General features: G+C 40.4%; 2 protein-coding genes across 2 annotated transcripts; one reads left to right on the top strand and one right to left on the bottom strand.

The window, feature by feature from the left end:
• Positions 1–304: 304 nt before the first annotated feature.
• LOC116144335 (receptor-like protein 18) lies at positions 305–3,077 on the top strand. The gene is made up of 5 exons (XM_031429795.1): positions 305–314; positions 402–1,805; positions 1,917–2,096; positions 2,394–2,815; positions 2,964–3,077. Exons 1-5 carry the CDS (start codon positions 305–307, stop codon positions 3,075–3,077), a joined length of 2,130 nt encoding a protein of 709 aa, XP_031285655.1.
• A 10,002-nt stretch (positions 3,078–13,079) lies between these two features.
• LOC116144311 (1-aminocyclopropane-1-carboxylate oxidase homolog 1-like) lies at positions 13,080–15,479 on the bottom strand. The gene is made up of 3 exons (XM_031429776.1): positions 14,730–15,479; positions 14,326–14,650; positions 13,080–14,199 (listed from the first exon to the last, which is right to left on the bottom strand). The coding sequence occupies exons 1-3, from the start codon at positions 15,272–15,274 to the stop codon at positions 13,948–13,950; spliced, it is 1,122 nt and encodes a 373-aa protein (XP_031285636.1). The 5' UTR covers positions 15,275–15,479; the 3' UTR covers positions 13,080–13,947.
• Between the last annotated feature and the right edge of the window lie 9,965 nt (positions 15,480–25,444).

Raw genomic sequence — 25,444 nt, 5'->3', positions numbered from 1 at the left:
ATATCTCTTGTTATCAGCAATACAGTGTAAAACTTACGTTTCATTATGTTACATGAGTAACGTAAATAACCTTTTGATTTTCATTAGTTTTAAACCTTGATGGTCCACATTAGTTGTTCAGTTTTCAAACGTTTGGGATTTATGGCAGCCATTAAGCATGCCATTAAAGCTTGATGGAAGCTTGGTTATGAATATATTATTTTGGTCCCTAAGCTCAAGAACACGAATATACAGAAAAATACACTATCAATAGAGTGTCTTGAGAGCTTAGAAGATCCAAAATACTGCTCGTGAGTTTGTTTCAATGGCTGGAGGTAATTCTTGATTCCTGGTTTATAGTTTAAGAATATTTTATTCTTTGTATTTCTGTTTAGATTACAGATAAAATGTCTTACATACAGACCTGCAAGGCAACTTCCCAGAAGACATCTTTTGCCTTCCATTCCTCAAAAAGTTGAGTTTAACCGGAAATGAATTTCTCACAGGTACTTTACCAAAGTATAATTGGAGCTCTTCACTGAGATTCTTGGATCTCTTTGAGACAAATTTCTCAGGAAAGTTATCTAACACAATCGGCAACCTTAAATACTTGAAGGTTTTGGATCTCTCAAGTTTCTCTTGGTACTTGGATATGATGGATCTTTCTTTCAACAAATTCAAAGGGCTGATTCCAACATCATTTTGGAACTGCACGAAAATAACTTCTTTGGATTTGTCAGGCAATAACTTTACAGGCGAAGTTGCAACGTCATTATCTAAACTTAGTCAGCTTAAAAGTTTAAATCTCAGTGGGAACAATCTTGAAGGAAAGTTCCCAGATGTTTTTGGCAATCTCAGCAAATTAACTGATCTAGATCTTTCATTGAACAATTTCAGTGGTCAGTTGCTGTCTTCAACATTCAACCTCTCACAGCTTTCTGTTTTAGACTTTTCCGAAAATCAAGTTCAAGGTCATATTCCATTTCAAGTAAGTGGTCTTTCAAATCTAATTTCTCTCAAGATGTCTGATAATTTTCTTGCCGGAAGAGTACCATCTTGGTTGTTTACTATGCCATCTTTAGAGACATTAGACCTTAGCAATAACAAACTCACAGGTCCAATTGAGGAGTTCCACCCGCCTGGTTCAGTGAAATATGTTTCTTTGATGAATAACGAGATTCGAGGTTCAATTCCAAATTCCATGTTTGAACTCTTAAACCTTACATCCCTCTACCTTTCATCCAACAACTTGAGTGACAATGTGAATGCAGACAAGTTGTCTAAGCTCAAAAATCTCGTTGCCATTGACCTTTCTCACAACACCTTACTATCATTTGTTAATCAGAAAAGTGAAACCTTTACGTCGCCCAACCTTCAAAGCTTCAGTTGCTCTTCTTGCCACATAAATGAATTCCCTATTTTCTTAAGAACCTCAAACATCTTGTTTTTCTTAGACCTTTCAAACAATAGAATTCATGGTAAAATTACTCAATGGCAATTTGAATTGTTTCACAATTTGTTATATTTGAATCTCTCTCACAATTTTCTTACGAGTTTCTCCCCTATTGGAAAAACTTCAAATGTGGTTCTTGACCTTCAATCCAACTTGCTCCAAGGCCCACTTGTGATTTTAGATGCACCATTGATGGACACCTTATTACTTTCCCACAACATGTTGACGGGAGAGATCCCTTCGTCAATTTGCAACTTGAGCGATATTCATGTTCTTGACCTATCTAACAATAGCTTGAGTGGAACAATTCCTCAGTGTCTAGGAAACGCTCCCTGGCTTTCACTCTTGAACCTTAAAATGAACAATTTCCATGGTAACATCCCCTCAATATCTGCATATAGCTCCATTCAATAAATCAACCTTAACGACAATAATTTAGAGGGATCATTACCACCTACATTGGTTAACTGTGGTGATTTGGAAGTTCTCAATGTTGGGAACAACATGATAAATGATACTTTTCCTCATTGGTTAGCAAAGCTTCCAGATCTACAAATTCTAATATTGAGATCTAACAGATTTCATGGTTCCATTGAAAAATCAAAGGCAAGATTATCATTTCGTAAGCTACGAATAATTGATATCTCTCACAATCAGTTCACAGGTACTTTGCCACCAAGATTTTTTGAGAAATTTAATATGATGGGTGGGGAAAATTTTGAAGGTGAATTGGCATATCTGAAAAAAGATCAATTTACTGTGTCAATAGCCAATCAGAGTTATTATTCATATTTTTCAATTGTTTTAACAATAAAAGGTGTTGATAGAGAAATGGACAGAATTCTAAACATTTTCACAATGATGGATTTGTCAAACAACCAATTTGAAGGACAAATTCCAAAAGTTATTAGAAAGCTTAATTACCTCTAAGCCCTCAACTTTTCTCATAATAATCTTACAGGTCATATTCCACCATTATTGGAAAATTTGACTCAACTTGAATCATTAGACTTCCCCTTCAACAACTTTGTTGGAAAGATTCCTAATCAGCTCACAAGTCTAACATTTCTTTCCGTGTTGAACCTTTCATACAACCAACTTGTCGGATCCATACCTCAAGGAAATCAATTTGATACATTTCAAAATGACTCTTATATTGGAAACTTTGGGTTGTGTGGATCCCCATTGTCAAGGAAGTGTATTCATGATGAGCCACCATCTCCAGTACCATTAATCTACCATGAAGAAGATGATGAGTCGAGCTGGTTTGATTGGAAAATTGCCTTGATGGGTTATGAATGTGGATTTGTGTTGGGCTTATCCATTGGATATATTGCATTCACAACAAGAAAACCGCAATGGTTCATAAGGAAGATTGAAAGAGTAAGTCTGAGAAACATGGGGAGAGTTGAAAAAAGGCCTCCGAGAAGAAGAAATTAGTAAGTTCATGTACTGCTCTTTCATGTTTGAGTTTTTAATCTTCTTCTTGCATTGTTTTTAACCATTCTCATTATTATTCATGTTTTCGCAGGAGAATTCCACCGCCTTTCTCCAACGAAGGGTAAACCCACTTGCAGAACTGGTTTTGGATTCTATATCCTTTTCTGGGTATCTGTTCATGAAATTTTTGAACTTTATACTTTAGAATTGGTCCTTCATGTTTTTTTTTTTTTTTTTTTTGAATTTCAAGTTTAAGCTCACTTCCATAATTGATTTTTGATTCAGTTTGCAATTCTGGTCCTCTGTTTTATTTTACAATTCATCTCCCTGTCCTGTTTTTTTGGCATTAGAATAGTTAATTTTCTTTAGTCAAAGTAAAATCCATTCAATTACTTTAATTTGGTGAGGCCATGGTAGTAATGGGGTTATTTTCATTGCGCCGCTCACAAATTTTATCCATAAACATTTGGGGGAAAATAATTATATACGAACAGATTACAACCCAAGAATGAAAATTCTCCAATGCTTCGAGTTGGTTCAGTTGGAAATTGCTTTGATGGGTTACAAATGTGGATTGGTAATAGGCTTGTCTTTGGGATATATTGTAGGGATGAGCATGGGTAACGAGTAGAACCAGAACCAGAGTCGGCTCAATGGGGTGTGTTTTGTAATTTTTACATCAAATATTATTTGACATATAAGGAATTGCATTGCAAATTGGGGAAAAAAAGGGAAAAAAAAAAAAAAAAAAAAGAGTCAAACTCATGTCTCCACCCACTGTCCAGTATACGATTTGTTCTCAGCTCATGTCGTCGACCTTCCATCACCGTCCAGTCGAACATCCGATTGGTAAATAATTTTATTCAATGATTTTTCTTTTTAAGCTACTAATTAACTTTCTTGTATTTATTTTGTAGAAATGACTGGACTTGACGAGGGAATATCCACAGCAAATTTGGAGCATGAGACATGATGTTTTAATGATTGCATTTCACTATTTTGTTATTATGTAACTTATGTTATTTGAAATGATGAATATTATTTATAATTTTCAGATTGGGAACAGTAGTTGTAGAAGACGTGATTTTTTTAAGCAAACTGCAAGGTGTATGTGTGAATTTTGTGAACTACCAAGGCTGTACTTGTAATTTTTTTAGGGTATATTTGTCATTTTTAAAATATTAGGGGTAATTTAATTCTCCTATGTACGGGGGACCAGAACGGAACCTGCATTTTAGGTTCCAGTTCTAGGAACTGGTCGGTTCCGATTCCCGTTCCTAGCTAGCAATTTTGGAAAGTACCTGGAACCGCTCACCCCTAATTTTTATGTTATATTCGCAATAGGAAAACTGCTATGGTTTGTAATGATGGTTGAAAGAGTAAGGTTTAGAAACATGAGAAGAGTGAACATAAATCATCCAAGAAGAAGACATTAGAGAGTTAAAGCTAGTGCTGCTCTCTATAAGGTGAGTCATCCATCTTTTATAGAATATATCTGTAGCTTTGTCTTAATTTAAAAGCGTAAGAATTTAAAGTATAATTTCCAGCATGTTTTCAACATTCTCTTTCTTTTCAGAGCAAGGAGGATAGCCGGTTGTGTCTACATGTCTAGTTATCATCTTCAAGCCATTGATTTTCTTCCACTCTCTCTGGACAAGTAATTCGTATGTTATTTTTGGGTTGTGAAGTAATTGACGTACATGGTGAGCTAATATATTTTTCACGCGCTTTAGATAATGTGGTTCTATTGGAGTTACTGAGTGTTTTGCTTTTTATAAAAGAATCACTAATAATAATAATAATAATAATAATAATAAAATCACTCTGTTAAAATTTATTTGTCGGTTATTTTGGGTTGTGAAATTAGATGTGAAGTAGATAACAAGCTAATAGTCTTTTGATCTATAAAATGGCATTGCTGAAATTACTAGTCCTATTGATGAAGGCAAATGAGAATGCTGAACAGAAGATGCGAAGGAGAAGAAAATTAGGTGTGCTCCACTTTAATTTCCTGTAAGTCAGCTGTGCTATTTTTTTACAATTGTTTGTCCTGGAATGGTAATTATATTTACATCTTGAAAAGTTTATTAATTACAAATTGTTTAGACTACATCATTATCCATGTTAATTTCGAGTTCTTTTTTAGTTGAATATAAGGTTGTTCATACTCACTATTGTTGCAGTATTGCTTCTCTTTACTCCATCAGGTTCTGCAGATAAAAGTATCAAGGATACAACGCACGGAGTTTATTGATAGAAGTTGGATGTAGAAATGGAGGCTTAAATAGAATAGAGCTGCAAGATTATGTTGACTTTGTCTCCACATTCTTTTGGGATATTGTGTTTCATTTTTCTATTCGTTCCTGTGTCAAATTATATATCTTTAGGAAAAACTATTTAATAAAGAATACAATTGTGAATAGGAATAGGAATAGAATTATGAGAGTCTTATTAGGAATTGAAATATGAATTCCATTAGAAATAAAATCTCTCATATACTACATATAAATATGGGGGTAAGAACCAATTCAAGGTTATAAACACAAGACATTTGATGGAAGGGTTTTTAAACGACATGGTAGAGTCTCTTAGAAACTATGATGGGTTAGAAAGTGTATTCTTGCATATCATGTTCGTAAAACTATAGTGGAATTCTCTCATCCGTGGATGTAGGCAATGTATGTCGAACCACATAAATATCGTGTCTCTTTATGTGCTGTGATTTTATTTCTATATTATTAATTTCGAATATATGTTTTTTGTTGCGCGATTTCCTAACACATTCATCACGTTTTGAAACTTATAGTTCGACTCCTTTGGTGACATTTAGAGCCACCCAATTGGAAACACAATTTGTGCTTAATTCTCTTAAACAATTTCTAAGATTTTCAAGCTAAAATTTTGGCTGCATGGTCTTAATCCCAGAATTTTTAATCTGCAATTTTTGAAATGCAATGACCTCCAAAACTTTGTGAATATGAGCACCAATTGCAAGAGAAACATAAGTGAGTTACCACTAAATTGTTGAAACTGAAAACCAAACATGTCACAAGTAAAGTATAATGTAAAAGACAAAACACACGATTTACCCTAGTTCGTCCCGATTAAGTAACTACATCCAGCATTCAAACAAAGACTTCTTATTAAGTATCAAAACTTTACGCGATTACAATGATAACTCACTCTAACTCTCTATCTCACATTAGGCTACTCATTATTACAAAATACTTATAATAGAAAAGCCTAACCCCATTTGGGCTTACCCGAATTTAACCCGACCCAGGTGCAAATATTAATAAACTAATTTTAGTCAATGAATTATAATGAAGAAACTTGAATAAAACCTTCTCTTTAGTACCAATCAAACTACTGAAAAAGAACACTAGAACTGGGTGGTGAAAAGAAGGAAGTTTTTTTATTCAAATTTAGAGAAATTTAAGTTTGATGAACTGGGTTTTGGTGTTTAGTTGCAAGAGAGTTTGTTTGCTGTGGAAAGTGCAGTAAATTAAAGCAGGGTATGGAGTTATGGACAGAGCATATTGTTGTTGACGAATATTCTATAGGATTTTCCGCTAGATGTACAATGGCTGTAGAATCAATTTCGCAATAAATTCACCTTGTAGTAGTACAATTACCAGGTAAAGCTTATATTTTGATGGTACAGTAGGAAGCTTTTACTTTTAAATAACGACAATAAACATCTTTTTTCTTTCTTTTTTACTCGCTAAACGATGATGGCGTGACATTTTGGCCGGCTTACCCCAACTTCCATTTCCAGGGTGGAAGATGGGTCTCTTCTGCTCTGCTGTTTTGGATAAGGCTTTCGCTTCATAATTTGCAGCAGCGTAGTGTCACGACCAGCCTGCTTGCCGACTCAAGCATGCTGCACGTTCACGTTGCTTACTGATTAAGTATACTTCAGGGTGAAGCAGACTTAAGAGTTAAGTTAACTTAATAGCTAAGTTAACGACTCAGCAACTAGGTTCGGCGACTAAGCACCTTCGTTTCCAAGGTTGCACAAATGCGCACCACCCACGAGCTTCGTTTCCAGGGCTGCACAAATACGCGCCACCCACGAGCTTCATTTCCAAGGCTGCACCAATGCTTGCCACCTAGGGTTTCTTAATGCTGAAGCACATAGATTAGTCATACATTTACTTTGAGGAGCTTGAGCCTATAAATAGGCAACTTCACCATGTAAAGTTCATAACTTGAATTCCATCAATACAGAGTTTATATTTTCTCTATACTTCTCTCTCGTTTATATACTTTTAGCCTGTGAGTTTGTGTGAGCGTTAGGCTGCTTAACTCATTTTCGACGAGTTAAGGCCGCACGAACTTAGCAAAGAAGTTAAGTGCGTGACAAGTGGTATCAGAGCCTCGGTTAGCATAACCTCGGTTTTCATTCAATGGCAAAAGATACTGTCGCTTCAAAGGGAACCAAGACGGCGGAGATGGAGACTTCCCAAGAACGTGGTCGTCCGGAGAAAGTCGACCCCAACCCCAACCCCTCAAGGCAGAGAGATAAGTCCAAAGATTTTCTTTCCAGTTTTGACTCACGCCTATCTCGTGTAGAAGAAAGGGTGAGCACGCAGTCGGAAGATCTACATCATCGAGTGGATGATCTAGAGTTGGAGGTTACCGAAACCCACACTGTCGTGAAAGCCATGTTGCTTCAAATGGAAGAGTCACTCAGGACTGAAATGGGGAGAATCCGTGAGGAGTTCGTAGGGGAGCTTGACAAAACCCGTCATGTGTTTCAAACCGAAATCAACAGCACACTGGTTCGTGTAAACGAGGTGCAAGCTGATTTAGCGCGATGCAAACGTGCCATGGTTGCAAGGACCGGTAGCAATGTCATTGAAAGCCAAAGGATTGACGTCCCAAGGCCTAGAAGTTTTGGTGGCTCACGCAAGGTGCAAGAGGTTGACAACTTCCTGTGGGGACTAGACAAGTACTTCGGGGCCATAGGCGTCACAGAAGAAAGCTCGAGGATTGAAACTGCAGTCCTCTATCTCACAGACACCGCAAGGTTGTGGTGGAGGAGACGAGAAGGAGACATTGGAAAAGGTATTTACACTATCTCTACTTTTGATGATTTTAAAAGAGAGCTTAAACGGCAGTTTTACCCGGAGAATGCCGAGGATGAGGTAAGAGCTCGCTTGCGAAGGATCAAGCAAATAGGGACGATCCGTGATTATATCAAGGACTTCACCGACTTGATACTGGAGATCCCGGAGATGTCCGACAAGGACTCGCTCTTCAATTTCATGGATGGGTTGCAATCATGGATGAAAACAGAGCTAAGGCGTCGGGAAGTGCAAGATCTTGCCACGGCCATAATAGTTGCTGAAAGTTTGATTGATTACAACACCCAAAAAGAATACACCGGCAAATCCAAAGATAAGAAGGGCAGCTTTGTTAAAGGTGCGGGAGACAGGGGGCAATCTAAAGAAAGCAACCGAGACACCCGCCAAGACTACTCCTCACCCAAAGGTAAAGACAAGGGCAAACGTTAGGACAAGAACACCAACAAACCCCGCAACAATTGCTTTATTTGCAATGGGCCTCATTGGGTGAAAGACTGTCCGGAGAAGAAAGCTCTTACTTCCCTCATAGCCAAGCATCAGGAGGGCAAGCCAACCGAAAGCAGTAGTGATGGGGCACATATGGGATCGATGCAACTACTCAATGGGATTCAGTCCGCACCAAAAACCCAAACCAAAGGGTTGCTCTATGTTGATATGGCCATCAATGGGAAGGCCACCAAAGCCATGGTAGATACGGGAGCTTCGCATAACTTTATCTCAGTAAGTGAAGCACGTCGGCTAAGTATCAAGGCTTCAGGAGGTGGAGGCACCATCAAGGCAGTCAACTCAGTGGCGCAACCAATACATGGAGTGGCTCAACAGGTCAGAACCACGATGGGAACTTGGTCCGGCAACTTGGATTTCTCAGTTGCACCGATGGATGACTACCAAGTTGTCCTTGGCTTAGAGTTCATAGAACAAGTCAAGGCATTTCCCTTGCCGTCCACCAACACCATGTGTATCATGGACAGGGAACAAGCTTATGTGCTACCCACTAGCCGCTCTACCAAGCCGGAGACAGCAACACTCTCGGCTATGCAGTTCAAGAAAGGCATCAAGAAGAAAGAGGAAAGCTACTTGGCCATCCTTAAGCAATATGACGACGAGGAGCCAATCCCGCCAGAGGCAGTGCCCCGGGAGGTAGCACAAGTACTCGAGGAGTTTGTTGATGTCTCACCAAACAAGCTGCCAAAGGAACTACCACCTAGAAGGGAGATAGACCATCAGATTGAGCTGGAACCAGGCGCCAAGCCACCTGCCAAGGGTCCTTACCGTATGGCACCACCCGAGCTTGCGGAACTAAGGAGGCAGTTGCGGGAACTACTAGATGCAGGGTTCATCAAGCCCTCCAAAGCTCCGTATGGCGCACCAGTTTTGTTTCAAAGGAAGAAGGATGGTTCCTTACACATGTGTATCGACTACCGAGCACTAAACAAGGTATCTGTTAAAAATAGTTATCCTATTCCTTTGATTGCCAATCTTTTCGATCAGTTGGGACATGCCCGCTACTTCACCAAATTGGATCTGCGGTCAGGTTACTATCAAGTGCGCATAGCCGAAGGCGACGAGCCAAAGACCACCTATGTTACAAGGTATGGGTCTTATGAATTTTTGGTTATGCCATTTGGTTTAACAAATGCACCAGCCATTTTTTGCACTTTGATGAATAAGATATTCCATCCGTACCTCTACCGGTTCGTGGTCGTCTATCTAGATGACATAGTGGTGTATAGCAAAACTTGGGAGGAGCACATGCAGCACCTCAGGGAAGTGTTCCAACTCTTGTGGGACAACAAGCTGTATATCAAGAAAGATAAATGCTCTTTCGCCAAGCCGGAGGTAATGTTCTTGGGTCACAAGATCAAGGATGGGCAACTTATGATGGAGGATGACAAAGTGTAGGCCATTCAAGAGTGGGAAACACCCACCAAAGTGCCGAAGTTACGATTTTTCCTTGGATTACTAAACTACTACTGCCGGTTTATCAAAGGCTACTCAGCAAAGGCAACCTCGTTGACAGACTTACTCAAGAAGAGCAAGCCGTGGGACTGGTCTAATGAGTGTCAAGCCGCCTTTGAAGAGTTAAAAGCTGCAATCAGCAAGGAACCTGTGCTTGCCTTGCCAGACCATACTCAGCCATATGAAGTGCACACTGACGCATCCGACTTTGCCATCTGGGGTGTACTCATGCAGAATGGGCATCCAATTGCTTATGAGAGTCGAAAGCTCAATGAGACCGAGCGGCGTTATACTGTGCAAGAAAAGGAGATGACAGCCATCATCCATTGCCTTAGAGTATGGCGACACTACTTGCTTGGGTCTAAGTTTGTTACTTTGACAGACAACATCACAATGAGCTACTTTCAGACCCAGAAGAAGTTAAGTCCGAAACAGGCACGATGGCAGGACTTTCTTGCCGAGTTTGATTATGTCTTGGAGTACAAGCCGGGCAAGACCAATGTGGTGGTAGATGCATTGAGCCACAAGGCCGAGTTGGCAAGCATTAGTCAAGTCACAAGCGCATTGGCTGACCGAATCAAGTAGAGACTCCAGAATGAGTCATTGGCTCGAAACATCATTGCCTTGGTAGAAGAAGGGAAAACCCGGAGGTTTTGGCTAACTAACAGCTTACTCTACACCAAAGGCAACCTCCTCTACATCCCGAGATGGGACAATCTGAGGAAAGAATTGATCAAGGAGTGTCACGACTCCTTGTGGGCAGGCCATCCAGGTATGAGACGCACTCTTGCTCTCTTAAATTCTGCCTACTATTGGCCTGGGATGCAAGATAGCATTGAGGGGTATGTGCGTACGTGCCTTGTTTGCCAGCAAGACAAGGTAGTGCAATAGCAACCGGCAGGCTTACTACAACCATTACCCGTGCTCGAGAGACCATGGGAGAGTATCTTAATGGACTTCATCACATGTTTGCCAAAGTCCGAGGGGTCCGGAAGCATCATAGTCATTGTAGACAGGTTTAGCAAGTATGCCACCTTCATCCCCATATCCACCGATTGCACAGCGGAAGAGACAGCCAAGCTTTTCTTTCGCAACATCATCAAGTTATGGGACATCCCGACAAGCATAGTCAGTGATCGAGATCCTCGGTTCACCGGGAGATTTTGGACAAAGTTATTCAAGATGCTAAGATCAAACCTAAACTTCTCGACTAGCTTTCATCCCCAAACTGATGGTCAAACCGAGCGCGTCAATGCACTATTAGAGCTCTATTTGCGGCACTATGTGAGCGCTAGCCAACGGGATTGGCAAAACTCCTTGACACAGCCCAATTCTCATTTAACTTGCAACGGAGCGAAGCAACCAACAAAAGTCTTTTCAAGATCATCATGGGACAACAACCGAACACACCTCTTTCCCTAGCCACACGCTATGATGGGAAGAGCCCTGCAGCCTTCAGGTTAGCCAAGTCATGGGACGAACAAACTGAACTTGCTCGTGCAGCCTTACATAAGGCAGCGAAGAGAATGAAAAAGTGGGCCGACAAGAAAAGAAGGCACATAGAGTTCCAAGAAGGTGATCTTGTTCTTGTCAAGCTACTGCCCCAGCAGTTCAAGACATTAAGGAAGGTGCACAAAGGCCTCGTGACCAAATATGAAAGGCCCTTTCAAGTGATACAACGCATCGGCAAAGTTTTATATCGACTTCAACTTCCTCCGAAGCTAAAGATACACCCGATCTTCCATGTAAGCTTGTTGAAGCCATTCCATGAAGACCCAGAAGAGCCATCCCGAGGAGTTTCTAAACAAGCACCAACAGCCGTGGTAACATCCTTTGATAAGAAAGTTGAAGAAATACTTGCCGATAGAGTCATTCGTCGATGAGGAGTGCCAAATTACCGGGAGTACTTCATCAAATGGAAGGGACTTCCTGATATTGAGGCCAGTTGGGAAACCGAAGACTCATTGTGGCAATTTCAAGACTCAATCCTGTGCTATAAGGATTGTGCGACGAGGGCGTCGCAACATTAGGTGCGGGAGAATGTCACAACCAGCCTGCTTGCCGACTCAAGCATGTTGCACGTTCACGTTGCTTACTGATTAAGTATACTTAAGGGGAAGCAGACTTAAGAGCTAAGTTAACTTTATGGCTAAGTTAACGACTCAGCAGCTAGGTTCGGTGACTAAGCACCTTCGTTTCCAGGTCGCACAAATGGCGCCACCCACGAGCTTCGTTTCCAAGGCTACACAGTGCTCGGCACCTAGGGTTTCTTATGTAGCTTAGTCATATTCATTTGAGGAGCTTGAGCCTATAAATAGCCAACCCTCATGTAATTCATAACTGAATTCAATAATAACAGAGTTTATATTTCTATACTTCTCTCTCGTTACATACTTAGCCTGGGAGTTGTTGTGAGCGTTAGGCTGCTTACTCATTTTCGACGATTAAGGGCCGCACGAACTTAGCAAAGAAGTTAAGTGCGTGACATTAGGCTACTGCTCATAGAGGCTAAATCATCTTGTTAGATTTGCAAGAACTGCAATGAATTACTTGCATATATTTGACTACATTAAATCCTTCCTGCATATGGTATATAATAATATGAATGTATCAATTTTTAACAAAATCAGTGTATCAATTATTGACATAATACAGGCAGTAAGGTAAGCATAATAGTTGGTTTCTGGGCACTAGAGTAGTCGAGCTCACTGTTGAGCTGATTGGGCTTGCACGAATTGTCTGCAAGCTCAAGTTCCTGTTTCGAGCCTGGGCTCGACTCGAGCTCGAGTGATTTGTAAGGTCAGAGCTGGAGCCTGAGCTCCAGTGGCCCCAGCTCGTTGAGCTCAAGCCCGAGCTTGACCCCTTCATTTCCTAAATCGAGCCGAGCTCGAGCCATCCAATACTCGGCTTGGCTCGGCTCGGCTCAACTGCAGCCCTATATTTTATACGTTGCGAGTGTTCTTTCCAGGTTCATGCACTCCCCAAGTAAGAGCTAAAAGATGTTGAGATATATCAAAGGGACTGTTTCCCTTGGTGTCAGGTACTCAAAGTCTACAAAAAAGAAACTGGAGCTGCTAGGCTATTCTGATAGTGATTAGGGAGGCAATATTGATGAGTCTAGAAGCACTTCAGGGTACATATTCTCACTAGTATCTGGAAGTTTCACATGGAGTTTTAAGAAACAAGAAACCACAACCCAATCTACAGCAGAAGCAGAGTACGTAGCTGCAACATCTACAGTAAACCAGGCTATCTAGTTAAGGAAACTTTTAAATGACCTGGGCAAGAAGCAAATAGAAGTAACTAAGATCATGGTGGACAACATCTCAAAAGTCTCTATTTCAAGAAATCCAGCGTTCCATGGTCGAAGAAAATACATCAAAATTAAGTTTCACTTTATTAGAGAAGTTCAACAATCAAATGAAGTGTTAAGAAGAGCTTTCAGACATCTTTACTAAGCCGTTGCCTATGGAAAGATTTGAAGAACTTAAGAAGAAGATAGATGTTTGTCACCTAGATTCCAAGGAGGAGTGTTGAAGTATTGGTATATACCAGGTGCCAAAGGACCAAGTTGGAATCAGTTTTTTTAGCTGGAATAATTGCAGATTGCAACTTCAAGATATGCAGACTTAGTTATCAACCTGTTGGTATGATTTTGCTTCATTTTAGCTATAATTTGTTTATGAATTTTTAGCTAAAACAACCCTTGATCTTTGCATCAAGCTTAGGCTAATCTGTTATCTTAAACATGTACTATAAATAGCTTGCTGTGGTTGAATGAAAGCATCACAATTTTCAGCTTCAATTTATTTGCTTCACATCATATTAGCTTTGCCAATTAGCTACATTTAATCCATAAACACTCTCGACATTAGCAAAGCTAAGTTTAACCACCTTGAAATCCAACAGCAACCACCCTCTCCATTGACTGAACTTGAATATGAGATTTTGAGATTCCCCGATACGAGTGAACTTTGCGAGCTCAAGTTGTTTCATTTAATACATATGTTTCTTATACTTCCATATTTATAATCTTAAACGAGCAAGTGATGAGACACCACCAAGTCCTACTGTATTGAAAGAGTCAATATAGTCCATTACAGAGGTTTCCCTGTACAAAGGTAGACTATCCTCTGACAACTCTTTTATAGGTCCAAAAAGAGTTTTAGAAGGGTCAAAATGCGTTGTGAAGAAGCATGCCACTGATATTCTTGGACTGGTGCTACAATTAGCCAGCACTCTATGCTCTGCAGCCTTGAATTTGTCATTACTGATTAGCTGCAAAATAACACAATAATCAGAACCATAAATACTTCCCCTGGTGGAGGCCACCCTTTTTGAACCAATTTCTAAGGCAAAATACGTGTAACATAATCAATGGACTTTCTGTATACTTGTACAAACCTGTAAGAGTTCCCCGATATTGACCACTAGAGCTCCTTCCACTGGTGGGATATCAATCCACTGAGTTTCATCATGAAGAACTTGTAGACCACCAATTTGATCTTGAAGTAGGATAGTGAGAAAATCGGGATCACAATGTTTGGTATGTCCAAGAGTTCGGTCAGGCTCCGGACAACCTGGATAGTAGTGACAGAAGAACACATGTCCATCAGCACACCCCATCTCTGTCAGGCGATTAGAGTTGAGGCCAAGTGCCTCAGATAATAACTCAAAAAAATTTTCTCCTAGTTTCTTGACAGACTCCGAGAACTTCATTAGCATCTCCCTGGAAAAAAAATGAACATAGATAAAACTTTGAACATTCTGTCATTATCCATTACAAGTTTCATATAGGAAATGTTTACCTGCAGGCTTCTGGATACTCTTCAGGAGGTGGAGGATTCGGAGCCATGTGACAAAACAAGGTGTCCCTCCAATTAGCAAATCTGGCCTTGTATAGATCAAAGTTACTAATGAATCTGACCTTCTTCGTCTTTTCGCGGGAGTAGAATTTTTCTTTTACATGGTTTGGTTGCTCATGAAATCTCTGTATGCTTTGAATAACATCATATATAGTAGATTGCGGAATCTCATGGTTCACAACCTGGAAAAATCCCCATGTGTTGGATGCAAGTCCAATCGCTTCAACAACTTGTTTACGTCGAGCAGGATCCGTATCCGTTTCTTTGAGATCTATCACTGGAACGCTCAGGTGGGGTTGGGAGAAATCCCATATTTTACTGCAAGTCTCTTCAGCTGGTGCAACAAAGAACTTGGGAATTGTTTGTATTCCAGTATCAACAAGACCTTTCACACCAGCTTTTGTATTGTCGAAAGCCTTCAAGTCATTTTCTTTGTCATGGTTGTCCTGGTCACATCCTGTTAAAGCTGAAACCTGACTGTTGGCCATTCGTTTTCTTTAAGGCTCTCAGACAATCACTTTGATAATCAAAATGTTCAAAGGTAGGAAGATGAATAGAAACAGAGAATTGTAACTAAGCAAAACACGTTGTAAACATAAATATTTAACCAAGGTATTCGTCGTAGAAAGAAATAAAAAATTGTGAAATTGTTGACGCTGACGCAAACTAGATAATGAAGCATAGTTAAATAGGATCTCATTTTCACACACTGAAGATTAACAGAACCCACCAATATCTTGTCAATTAATACAATTACTTGGAATATTATATGCTTAAGAATTAAGTGGACGAATACTGATGATGAATAAGAAAGGAAAGAAAGAGAACAAAAATTCGTGCCTGGCGGGACGCATGGAGGCTTCCAGAGGCACATGTTGGTGGATTTTTGGGGGAATCTGATCGTGACTGGTTTAAATCAAGGTCTGCTAAGGTTGAAAGTGAATAAGTGGTTTGGCACCGTTAAACCCATTATGATAGAGGTACCAGGTGCCAAATTCCATGGCATCTGTCAAGATCATGGATAAGTTGGTGCCATCAAATTGAAATTATGGTATCAATACATGCCACACAAGTATTAAATAAAATAATTTTCAATTTGTCAAGATAGATAAATAAGAAATTTTACTAGTCATAAAAACATTAATGTATAGTAATACCTATATAGTATTTTAGATTTTTTTTTCTCTTGTTAATATGATATTAAAAATAAATTATGAACCCGAGTGTTGAGAATCGGGAGTAATCTCAACTCTCAGCTCGTCAAAAGCCTGACAAGTTTTCTCAGAGAAAATGTCGATGTGTTCGCATGGACTCATGCTGACATGATCGGGATCAATCCAAATGTCATATGCCACGCGCTGAATATTGATAGTGCGGTCAAGCCGGTTTGCTAGAAGAGAAGAACAATGGACCCTGAACGTATGCTGCCTTGAAAATCGAGGTAGATAAACCCCTTTTGAATGGGTCCATTCGAGAGGCACTTTACCCAAGCTGGGTTGCAAACCCCTTTAACCAAGCTGGGTTGCAAATCCGGTCTTGGTAAAAAAGTCTAACGGCAAGTGGCAAACTGTGTTGACTTCACCGACTTCAACAAAACCTATCTGAAGGAAAGCTTCCCTCTGCCAAGAATGACAACATTGTTGATGTCACCTCCGGGTACGAGCTACTGAGTTTTATGGACACTACTCGAGATATATCAGATTTTGATGTACGAGTTGGACGAAGAGCATACCTCGTACCGCGAGAAGATCCAACTCTCCTTGATATGAAAAGCCTGACCAACCAAAAACAGGTTTAGAGTCTCAATAGGCAAATAGCGGCTCTCAATCGCTTCATATCAAGAGTAGCAGAGCTGGCTTGCCATTTTTAATGTACTCAGGGCCAACAAGAAATTCGAATGACCACGATCGAGCAGGCTTTTCAGAGTATAAAAGAGCACATTGGAAAGCCACCCCTCCTGTCCAAGCCTCCCCGAGGAAATTCTATCCCTGTACATGTCTGTCTCTCAGCATGCAGTCAGTGCAGCTCTCATTCATGAGGAAAGCAGAGTCAATGGCCAGTATATACGAAGCAAGCGACTATTGGACACCGAAATACAGTATCTAGAAAGAGAAGCAATAGTTTATGCCTGTTGATCGCCTTCAAAAAAGTTGCGACCTACTTCCATGCCACACACTCACAGTCTTGACCAAACTATCCACTCAGGCAAGTCCTTCAGAAGCCGGAGGCTTCAGGTAAGTTACTCAAATGGGCAATGGAACTAAGTCAGTTCGATCTGCATTATAGACCAAAAGCAACCATTGAAGGGTAGGTTGTGCTGATTTCATTTCGGAGTTCTGCACCAATTGAATCAGGAATTTGAGCAACAAGCTAGCGAAGTCATCCAGGAAACTGTTTAAACTTATCGACCTGGAGCCTCTAGTGTCGATGGTTCCTCAAACAGGAAAAGAGCCAAGGCAAGCCTTGTCCTCCTCAGTCCCGAAGGGACTGCATCCAGGAATTCTTCAATTTGGGTTCCAAGATTGAACAATGAGGCCGAGTACGAAGCGTTGCTCGCTTGTCTGCGATTGGCAAAAGAGATGGGGTCAAGCGCGATCAGTGTCACAGTGACTTCCAGCTGGTTGTCAATCAGATCTTGGAGAATATCAAGTCAAGGAAGAAAACATGATCAGTTATCTGAAGAAAGCTAAGGCCGCACTCAAGTCTTTCAAGCACTTCACGATCGGACAGATTCTTAGTGACAGTAATTATGTCACAAATGCCTTGCAAGAATAGCCTTGTCGCTAGATTCAGATGCACTGAAAAGTATTCCTGTTCGATACATGAAATTCCTAGTATTAGCTAGCCTAAAAAGGTCGTGGCTACAGTAGAGTCAATTTCTTGGATGACTCCAATATTCAGTATCTCCGAGAAAGACCTAGCCCAATGACAAGACTGGGCAAAAATCCTGCGAACCAGAGTGCTCATTACCCACCATAGGAGATCAGTTGTACAGGCGAGGGTTTAGCGCCCTTCTCCTCAATGTGTAACCGATGAGGAATCAGACAATGTCATGAGGGAGATACATGAAGGGATCTGCGGTAATCACACTGCAACGCGATCCTCGCCAATAAAATTGTCTGCCAAGGGGACTACTAGCCCTACTTTAGGAAGACACTTTCAATTTGTTAAAAAAGTGTGGAAGTGTCAGTGGTTCACGAACATACCACGAGTCTTTCCACACAAGCTCAACCACGACCAACTTGGCCATTCCATGTAAGGAATTGATCTCATTGGACCCATGCCAGCTGGAAATGGAGGGTCAAGTATATTATGGTCACAGTGGATATTCACCAAATGGCTCGAGGCTGAACCATTGATCGTGATCATTACCCATCTTCAAAAATATAGGTGTCATACAGAATTGCTCATACCCTCATCTCTGATAAGGGAAGCAGTTGACAACGAGGAATTCAAGCAGTTTTGTGATGAGTTGGGGATATAAAAAGTTCGCCTCAGTCACAAGACCACAAGCCAATGGTCAGGTTGAAGCTGTAACAAAACCATTAAGCACACTCTAAAGGCTAAGCTTTGCACTACCAAGCGTAGTTGGGTCGACAACCTCCCAGAAGTTCTATGGGCATATAAGAAAACTTTGAGAACCTCTACTTCAGAAACGACATTCTTTAGCCTAGGCTGCAAAGCTATGATCCTAGTGGAAATAGGGACTGGTTCATCGGAGAGACCTAATTCAATGAAATAGACAATAAGCAATCTGTGTGCAAGTCTAGACTTAGTTGAAGAACATCGTGGCAAGGCTTGGTTAAGGAATCATCCTACCAAGCGTGCAAAAAAGTTATTCGACTCTAAGGTAAGAGAAAGAGACTTTTAGGTTAGCGACCTAGTTCTAAAAGAAGTCATTCTTGGTACAAAGGAAAAAGCACGGGGGTATTATGTGCCAGATTGGAAGGCTCATACGTATCTCAAGGTGATATGACCAATGACGTTAGCCTGAAAAGATTTAACAATTCCAAGTACTGTGAGCTTGGAATGATGAGCATCTCGCCCCTATTACTAGTAATTCTAAACTCGCTCTTAATTTTTGATTTCCTTGTAAACTTTGTAAATAAGATCACTCTTGGAAAAATTTATCCTATATGATCTTGCTGTCGCATGTTTTACAAGCTTTCTAGATCGTTCTTAGCAATTTATCTTGCATGATCTTGTTCGTCACAATGTTTTTACAAGCTTTTTGTTTGCATATGTAAGATTGTGGAGTACGTAAAATTATAAGTGCTATCACAAATGGCTAGAAAGTATTTCTTTTATTCATGTTTAGTAATAAAGTACAAGAAAATGAAGAAGTACAAAAATAAAGTTAAAATCAAGGTTGGAGAAGCAGGAAGGAAGAAGCGATCACTGGTGTCCACCTCTAGACCCTGAGGGTGCACCTCGGTATCCCCGGTTGGTCACCGACCACCTGGTCAGCTGTTAGGTCCTCTGGACATATTCCTCTTGCTGATCCACCTGGAGAGGCTTTTGTCCCTCCTTTTCCTCGATGTCATCATCAACTTCCGCCATGAAAGTAAGGATGTTCTGATATCGACGGGAAGTTGGAAAGGTCCATCCTCGGGTTCCTTGGCGCAGGCTATAGATTGCCTGAATTGCTAGTCAGCGACCTCTCTCAATTTCCAGGCTTTGTCGTTTCATTGATCAGTTAATGAAACAACTTCCCTTGGGATAATTCAAGGTCTGCCTCCAGTGCTCTCTTCTGCTTTCAGTGTTTTCCCACAATCGAGCTCTTTCTTTCTCTACCTTCATGGCCTTTCGAAGTTCGCTTGTAGTCTTACCTTTCTCGCCAACTCTTGGTGAGTCGGGCCATTGTCCTTTGGAGCTCATTGATCTCTTCTCCTCTCTTCTCGAATTGGCTTCTGGAACTCTATTGTGGGAAGCGTAGAGTTCCTCTCTAACAGGTACTAGTTCGCCTGAGGTGAATGCCTTTGTTCTACATCCACGGCACCTAGGTCCTGCTTCAATTTTGCATTTTCTTCCCTCAGCTCGTGGAGCCCCAGCCAAAGTCTAGGTCAGTATTTTGTTGGCCTAAGTGCAGGGCGAGCAGAGACCGCATGAGAAAGGAAACAAAAGTTAAACTCCATTTCTTTCAAAAACATAAAGGATATGAAAACCAACAATATTGGAAAATCTCGACGAGGATGAGTTGCCTTACCTGGTTTGCAGCTGGAGTGCTGAAGTAATCAAGTTGCAGGTCAGGAGGCCACAAACTCTTCAAAAGCCTTAGTAAGTTGGCACCAACAGCGTATACACCATCGGCTGCAAGTGTTCTGGAAGTTATCCATGGAGTCCAATACAGGTATGCCAGCCCTAAAGGAGCTGGCACCTCGCCAGACGTCTTTGCCCACTCTCTTTCCGGGTCGCGGCCTCCCCTATCCCTACACTAATGTGTGGGACTATGTAACGCCAGGTACGTGCTTTGGGATCGCTCTGAGTGAAAGGCCTAGTAAGGCTACGACCTCCCGGGCTGCACCCCTATGCCCACTAGCTCGAATTCTGATTCCTTAGCCTTCAGCTGTTTTCTCTCTTGATTTTTGGCCCATGGTTTTCTGCTTAAGGCGAGCAGCAACGGGCCGAAAGTTCCCCTAGGTTCTGTAGGTGTTCCCGCTCCCGCCTACACTCCTCCAATGGGGGTGTCGCTAGGGATCGCCTTGGCTAGCTCAGTAGGGGTGACCCGGGAAAAAAACAAACCCACTGGCCCTTGACGGTCTTAGGACTCTAGGTAGCATGGTCGCTGCATGAAAATGTGATTAGTGAAAAAGGTCACTGCATGCAAAAGAAAAACTTTTAAAGTTTGCGGACACTTACGAACCAAGGGTTCTAAAGACACTTCCGAATTGAAGAAACTGTATTTCCTCAGGTTGGTGGTAGTCAAGAGCAGTCTCATGTCGCGACTCTGCTCGGGCAGATTACCGAATGCTATTATTCGATTGAAATCAGTTAGCGTCGACAACCTGGTCGTCTTGTTTCCTGCAAGAGACAGAAGAGACAGGAAAGCTCGTTAGAAGCAAAGACTGAAGAAAAAAAAAATTTGCTAAGTAAAAGAGGGGAAGACCTACTTGGTTCCTTAAATTGGTAGACGCCATCATATGAAAAAGAAAAATTTGGTTTCATAGGCCCGACATTCTTGGGTAACCAAATATGCCTCCCTCGATCGTAGATCATTTTGAGAGGTAAAAAAAGCTTTGTCCTTGTTCTTCTTCAAGAATAGGAGCATGCAAGCTCTAACACAGTCAACTGGACTAGCCCGTTCTCACCGCACGCGATATACATGCAACAACTATCATATAACGTTAAGAGTCAGTTGTAGTGGTGAGACCTCGAAGTGATCAATGACAACCTAATGAAGGAGTAGAAGGGTATCAACGCCTGCATTTGAAAATCGCCACGGATATTGCAGCCATTCCCTCTTGGGGATTCAAGCTATATACGTTCTATGCTGGTAGACGTCCACGCTAAGTGCGTATTGGTCCACTACCTTCTTATTTCATCTTAGGTGGCAATGATAGATCTCTTGCATGGGACCTATGGGGCGTCTTGCGCTGCGAGCTTGTCCCTCGGTTGTCTGGTCGTTGAGGCATCCATCGCTCCTACGATCTGAAAAAAGGGTGACATGCAGGGTTACTCAGTCTTTGTATAGTATTCCATATGACAATGGAAGAACAAAAACCCTAAGTATCTTCCTTAAACCCTAGAAAAAACTAAAATCCCAAGGATTCATGCCCTAAATACTTACTCCTTATGAAGAAAAAAGACTTCTCCTCTCGACTGCCAATAAAAATGCCAAAAAAGTATACCAAATAGTTCACACCCACCAAAATCGTCGACAAAACTACTACAAAGCAGAAAAAGAAATAAAGGAGAAATCCTCCTTACCCTTGGCTGTGGGGAACGAACTTCCTGCATAAACGAAAGGTGCATACCAACTGGAAAATGGGGAGACTAGTCTCATGAGGGCTTTTTCTTTCTCTGAAAATATGAGTTTTATGACATTGCTTGAGGCGAGCTAGTGTTTTATAGGGGAGGAAGCAACGATTGGTTTTCCCTAAGTTAAGCGACGCTTGGGCGAAATACGTTTCTTGTCATGATTGCGACCACGCGGTCATCAATCTGTGAGAAAGAGTAACTGCCATGCGCTAGAGAATATTAGCCGACGCTTCCCTCCATTGGAATAACCAAGGAACGGCTCGATTCTCTCATCACATTAAATGCGCCCTCATCAGCATTTAATGCTCTGAAAGGGAATGTCGTTTCAGCGTGGCTTGCATTTAATGCGCATGGCTGGCACTTATTGTGCATGCACAAGACACATCTGTCAGAATAAAGATTACTTTATTAACGGATAGTTGTCAAGCTCAACGGATAAACATTTGAAGAGGGCATTAGGGCAGAACACTCTTCGCCATGTAACGATACGAGACAATGTGATTCCTGTCTTTGGCAAAAATATGCCAAGTATTATTAGGTCGCGGACCGCAATTGGGATTGAAGCACATCGGTACGACACTGAGTGGGGTCTGATCTAGGTCGTCGACTTTGCAGAAGAAACCATTCAGGTCGCTTGTAGAGGCAGTGCGCGACCTCCTTGCAGCCTGGTCAGCTGACCAAGCGTCATTCCAGACAAGTCAAGTCGGCATAATTATGAAGTTCTCAAGGTTTAATCCTTAAACCTTAAAAACTGGGGGATTTCTGTTATGCTTGAAAAGTTAGGCTGACGTGGACTCTCGTCAGGAAGAGCCAATCAGGGTCATGAAGGTTTTGTGTTATCCAGGCGCTACCACGTCGCGCATTGACGCAAGGGGCATGGCTCTTGCCAGTGTAGTAGGTGAGTGTCAGGCTTGCGAGCAGTCAGGGATCATCACCTATCCAAACCTGCAAGTTGAGGATATTTCGTGTAGATAACCAATGGGAAGCAAAGAAGGATTTGCACGGCACTACCCACTTATTGACTTGTAACATTACCTTTGAATCTCCCACTATAAATAGAAGATTTCCCTTCATCTACGGGATTGGCTAATCTTAGTCTAAAATAGCTTACATTCTCTCTCTCTTTTGTATTCTCTCTAGATTATAACTCAGCTCGTACACATGACCTGATTTTACCTATCTATCAATACAATAGCAAGGACATATGATTCGCTTTTGAGCATCCAAACTACTTTAAATACGCTTTTATTCATTTTTTCATTCTATTTCCTTATCATGTGTGATTTATAGTCCGTTTAGCGTTTTGCATGTGCGAATATATTATATATATATATATTATATAATATGGGATATGAAGAATTGGACTTAGTTAAGGAAGGCAAGAAAAATTGTTGCTGTACTCGCTTTCACATATTAGATGCATGCTTTGGTGTTTAACAATAACTCGAGTTGTAGACCTCGAACTAAGACTATTATTTGACTATTGGAAAGATAATTTCAAGAACTACATTTCATATGTTTACTACTTTTCCAGATACCATCGTTATTATGCTTAAAAATCATTGCGTTCGTTTGGTTGGATTTTGCCCAAAAAAGTTAAACAGTAAAATACCCAAAAACTCACAATATTATTCAACTTTATTCAACATTTTTTAAACCCCCTAAATTTGTTAATTCAATTAAATACCCCTAAATATTTTTAATGTTTTTGTTACGGCGACTCCGGCCACCCTCCGGCGGTGGTGGCCGGCTGTCCGTATTTGAGGGTGGATTGGGGGTGTTTTTGTTAACTTTTAATGTTTTATTATAAGGGGTGTTTTGTAAAAAAACAAACATAGGGGGTATTTTATTAATTTGTAAATCCTACATCGTAATACCCGCCCAATTCAACTTTTTTTTTAACTTTTTTCAAAAAACTTTTCCCAAAAACATAAAATTGTGAACCAAACGGAGCCATTATCTCTGGAGTGATGAGGAATGATGTAAGGTTTAAACAGAAGAAGAGAAATTTGACATCATGCAAAACACATTGTAAACATAAATATATAACCAAGGTATCCATCGTATAAACAAATCAGATAAAAAATAAAAAATTGTGAAATTGTTGACGCTGACGCAAGCTAGATAATGAAGCATAGTTAAATAGGATCTCATTTTCACACACTGAAGATTAACAGAACCCACCAATATCTTGTCAATTAATACAATTACTTGGAATGTTATATGCTTAAGAATTAAGTGGACGAATACTGATGATAATTAAGAAAGGAAAGAAAAAGAACAAAAATTCGTGCATGGTGGGACGCATGGAAGCTTCCAAGGCATATGTTGGTGGATTTTTGGGGGAATCTGATCGTGACTGGTTTAAATCAAGGTCTGCTAAAGTTGAAAGTGAATAAGTGGTTTGGCACCATTAAACCCATTATGATAGGGGTACGAGGTGCCAAATTCCATCGCATCTGTCAAGATCATGGATAAGTTGGTGCCATCAAATTCAAATTATGGTATCAATACATGCCACACAACTATTAAATAGAATAATTTTCAATTTGTCGAGATAGATAAATAAGAAAATTTTACTAGTCATAAAAAAATTAATATATGGTAATACCTATATAGTATTTTAGATTTTTTTTCTCTTGTTAATATGACATTAAAATAAATTCTTTTCATCTTGATAATCCAATCGGCCGCTAAGTTGGCATTCCTGATTGAGGTGGTCAGCAAGGTTCAAATTGGGGTGTAAGCCGAGCCGAGCCGCTCGAGTGTGGCTTGGGCTTAGCTTGTTTAAAGCTCGAGCAGCTCTACCCAATAAGCGAGCCGAGTTCGAACAGCCAATGCTAGGCTTGACAGGCTTGCGAGCTTTAGAAACTCGAGGGTGTCTTTATATTTTTGAAATTAATAAGGGTTTATATGTAATTTTTTAGTTATTTAAACGACAAACGTACCCGTGTTAGCACTTATAGGTTTCAGAATGTAGGTGTCAGGCGACTGGTTTCAGACTTTGGTGCTTGAAACGATGTGAGTTGGGCATTTTTGTGGGTGAAAATGAGTGGTTTTTCGGAAATAAGGAAAGAGAAAAAAATATATAGAAGAGAAGAAAGAGAAAAAGAAAAAAAAAAAAAGGACCAAAGGACAAAGAAAATACGAGGAAAAAGAGATTAAAAAAAAAAAAAAGGATGCAGAGATAAAGGATCCGTTTGGTTCATTATTCTGATACTTTTTAGAATAATATTTTGAAAAAAAATTAAATTGGGTGGGTATTACGATGTAGGATTTGAAAATTAACAAAAATACCCCCTATGTTTGTTTATTTACTAAACACCCCTATAATAAAATATTAAAAATTAATAAAAACACCCCTAACCCACCCATTAAATACGGACAGTCGGCCACCACCGCCGGAGAGTTGCTGGGGTGTTTTTGCAATTTCTAAAAAAATATTTAGGGGTGTTTAGTTAAATTAACAAATTTAGGGGGTTTAAAAGAAATTGAATAATATAGAATAATATTTTGAGAATAAGTCAATTTTACTGTTTAACTTTTTTGGGAATACTAATAATAGCATTCCCAAGAGTGTAACAAATGGAGCCAAAGAGTCTCGGACGTTCTTTTTAAAGTTGGAATAGTGTAAAATGCCTTTTTTAAAACTTTTAAAATGAGAGAATATGAGGGTATAT

This window comes from Pistacia vera, unplaced genomic scaffold, assembly GCF_008641045.1.
Source record: "Pistacia vera cultivar Batoury unplaced genomic scaffold, PisVer_v2 Contig441, whole genome shotgun sequence".
Lineage (NCBI taxonomy): Eukaryota > Viridiplantae > Streptophyta > Magnoliopsida > Sapindales > Anacardiaceae > Pistacia > Pistacia vera.
Note: the sequence above shows the minus strand (reverse complement) of the source record. Positions and strands in the feature narration are given on the sequence as shown.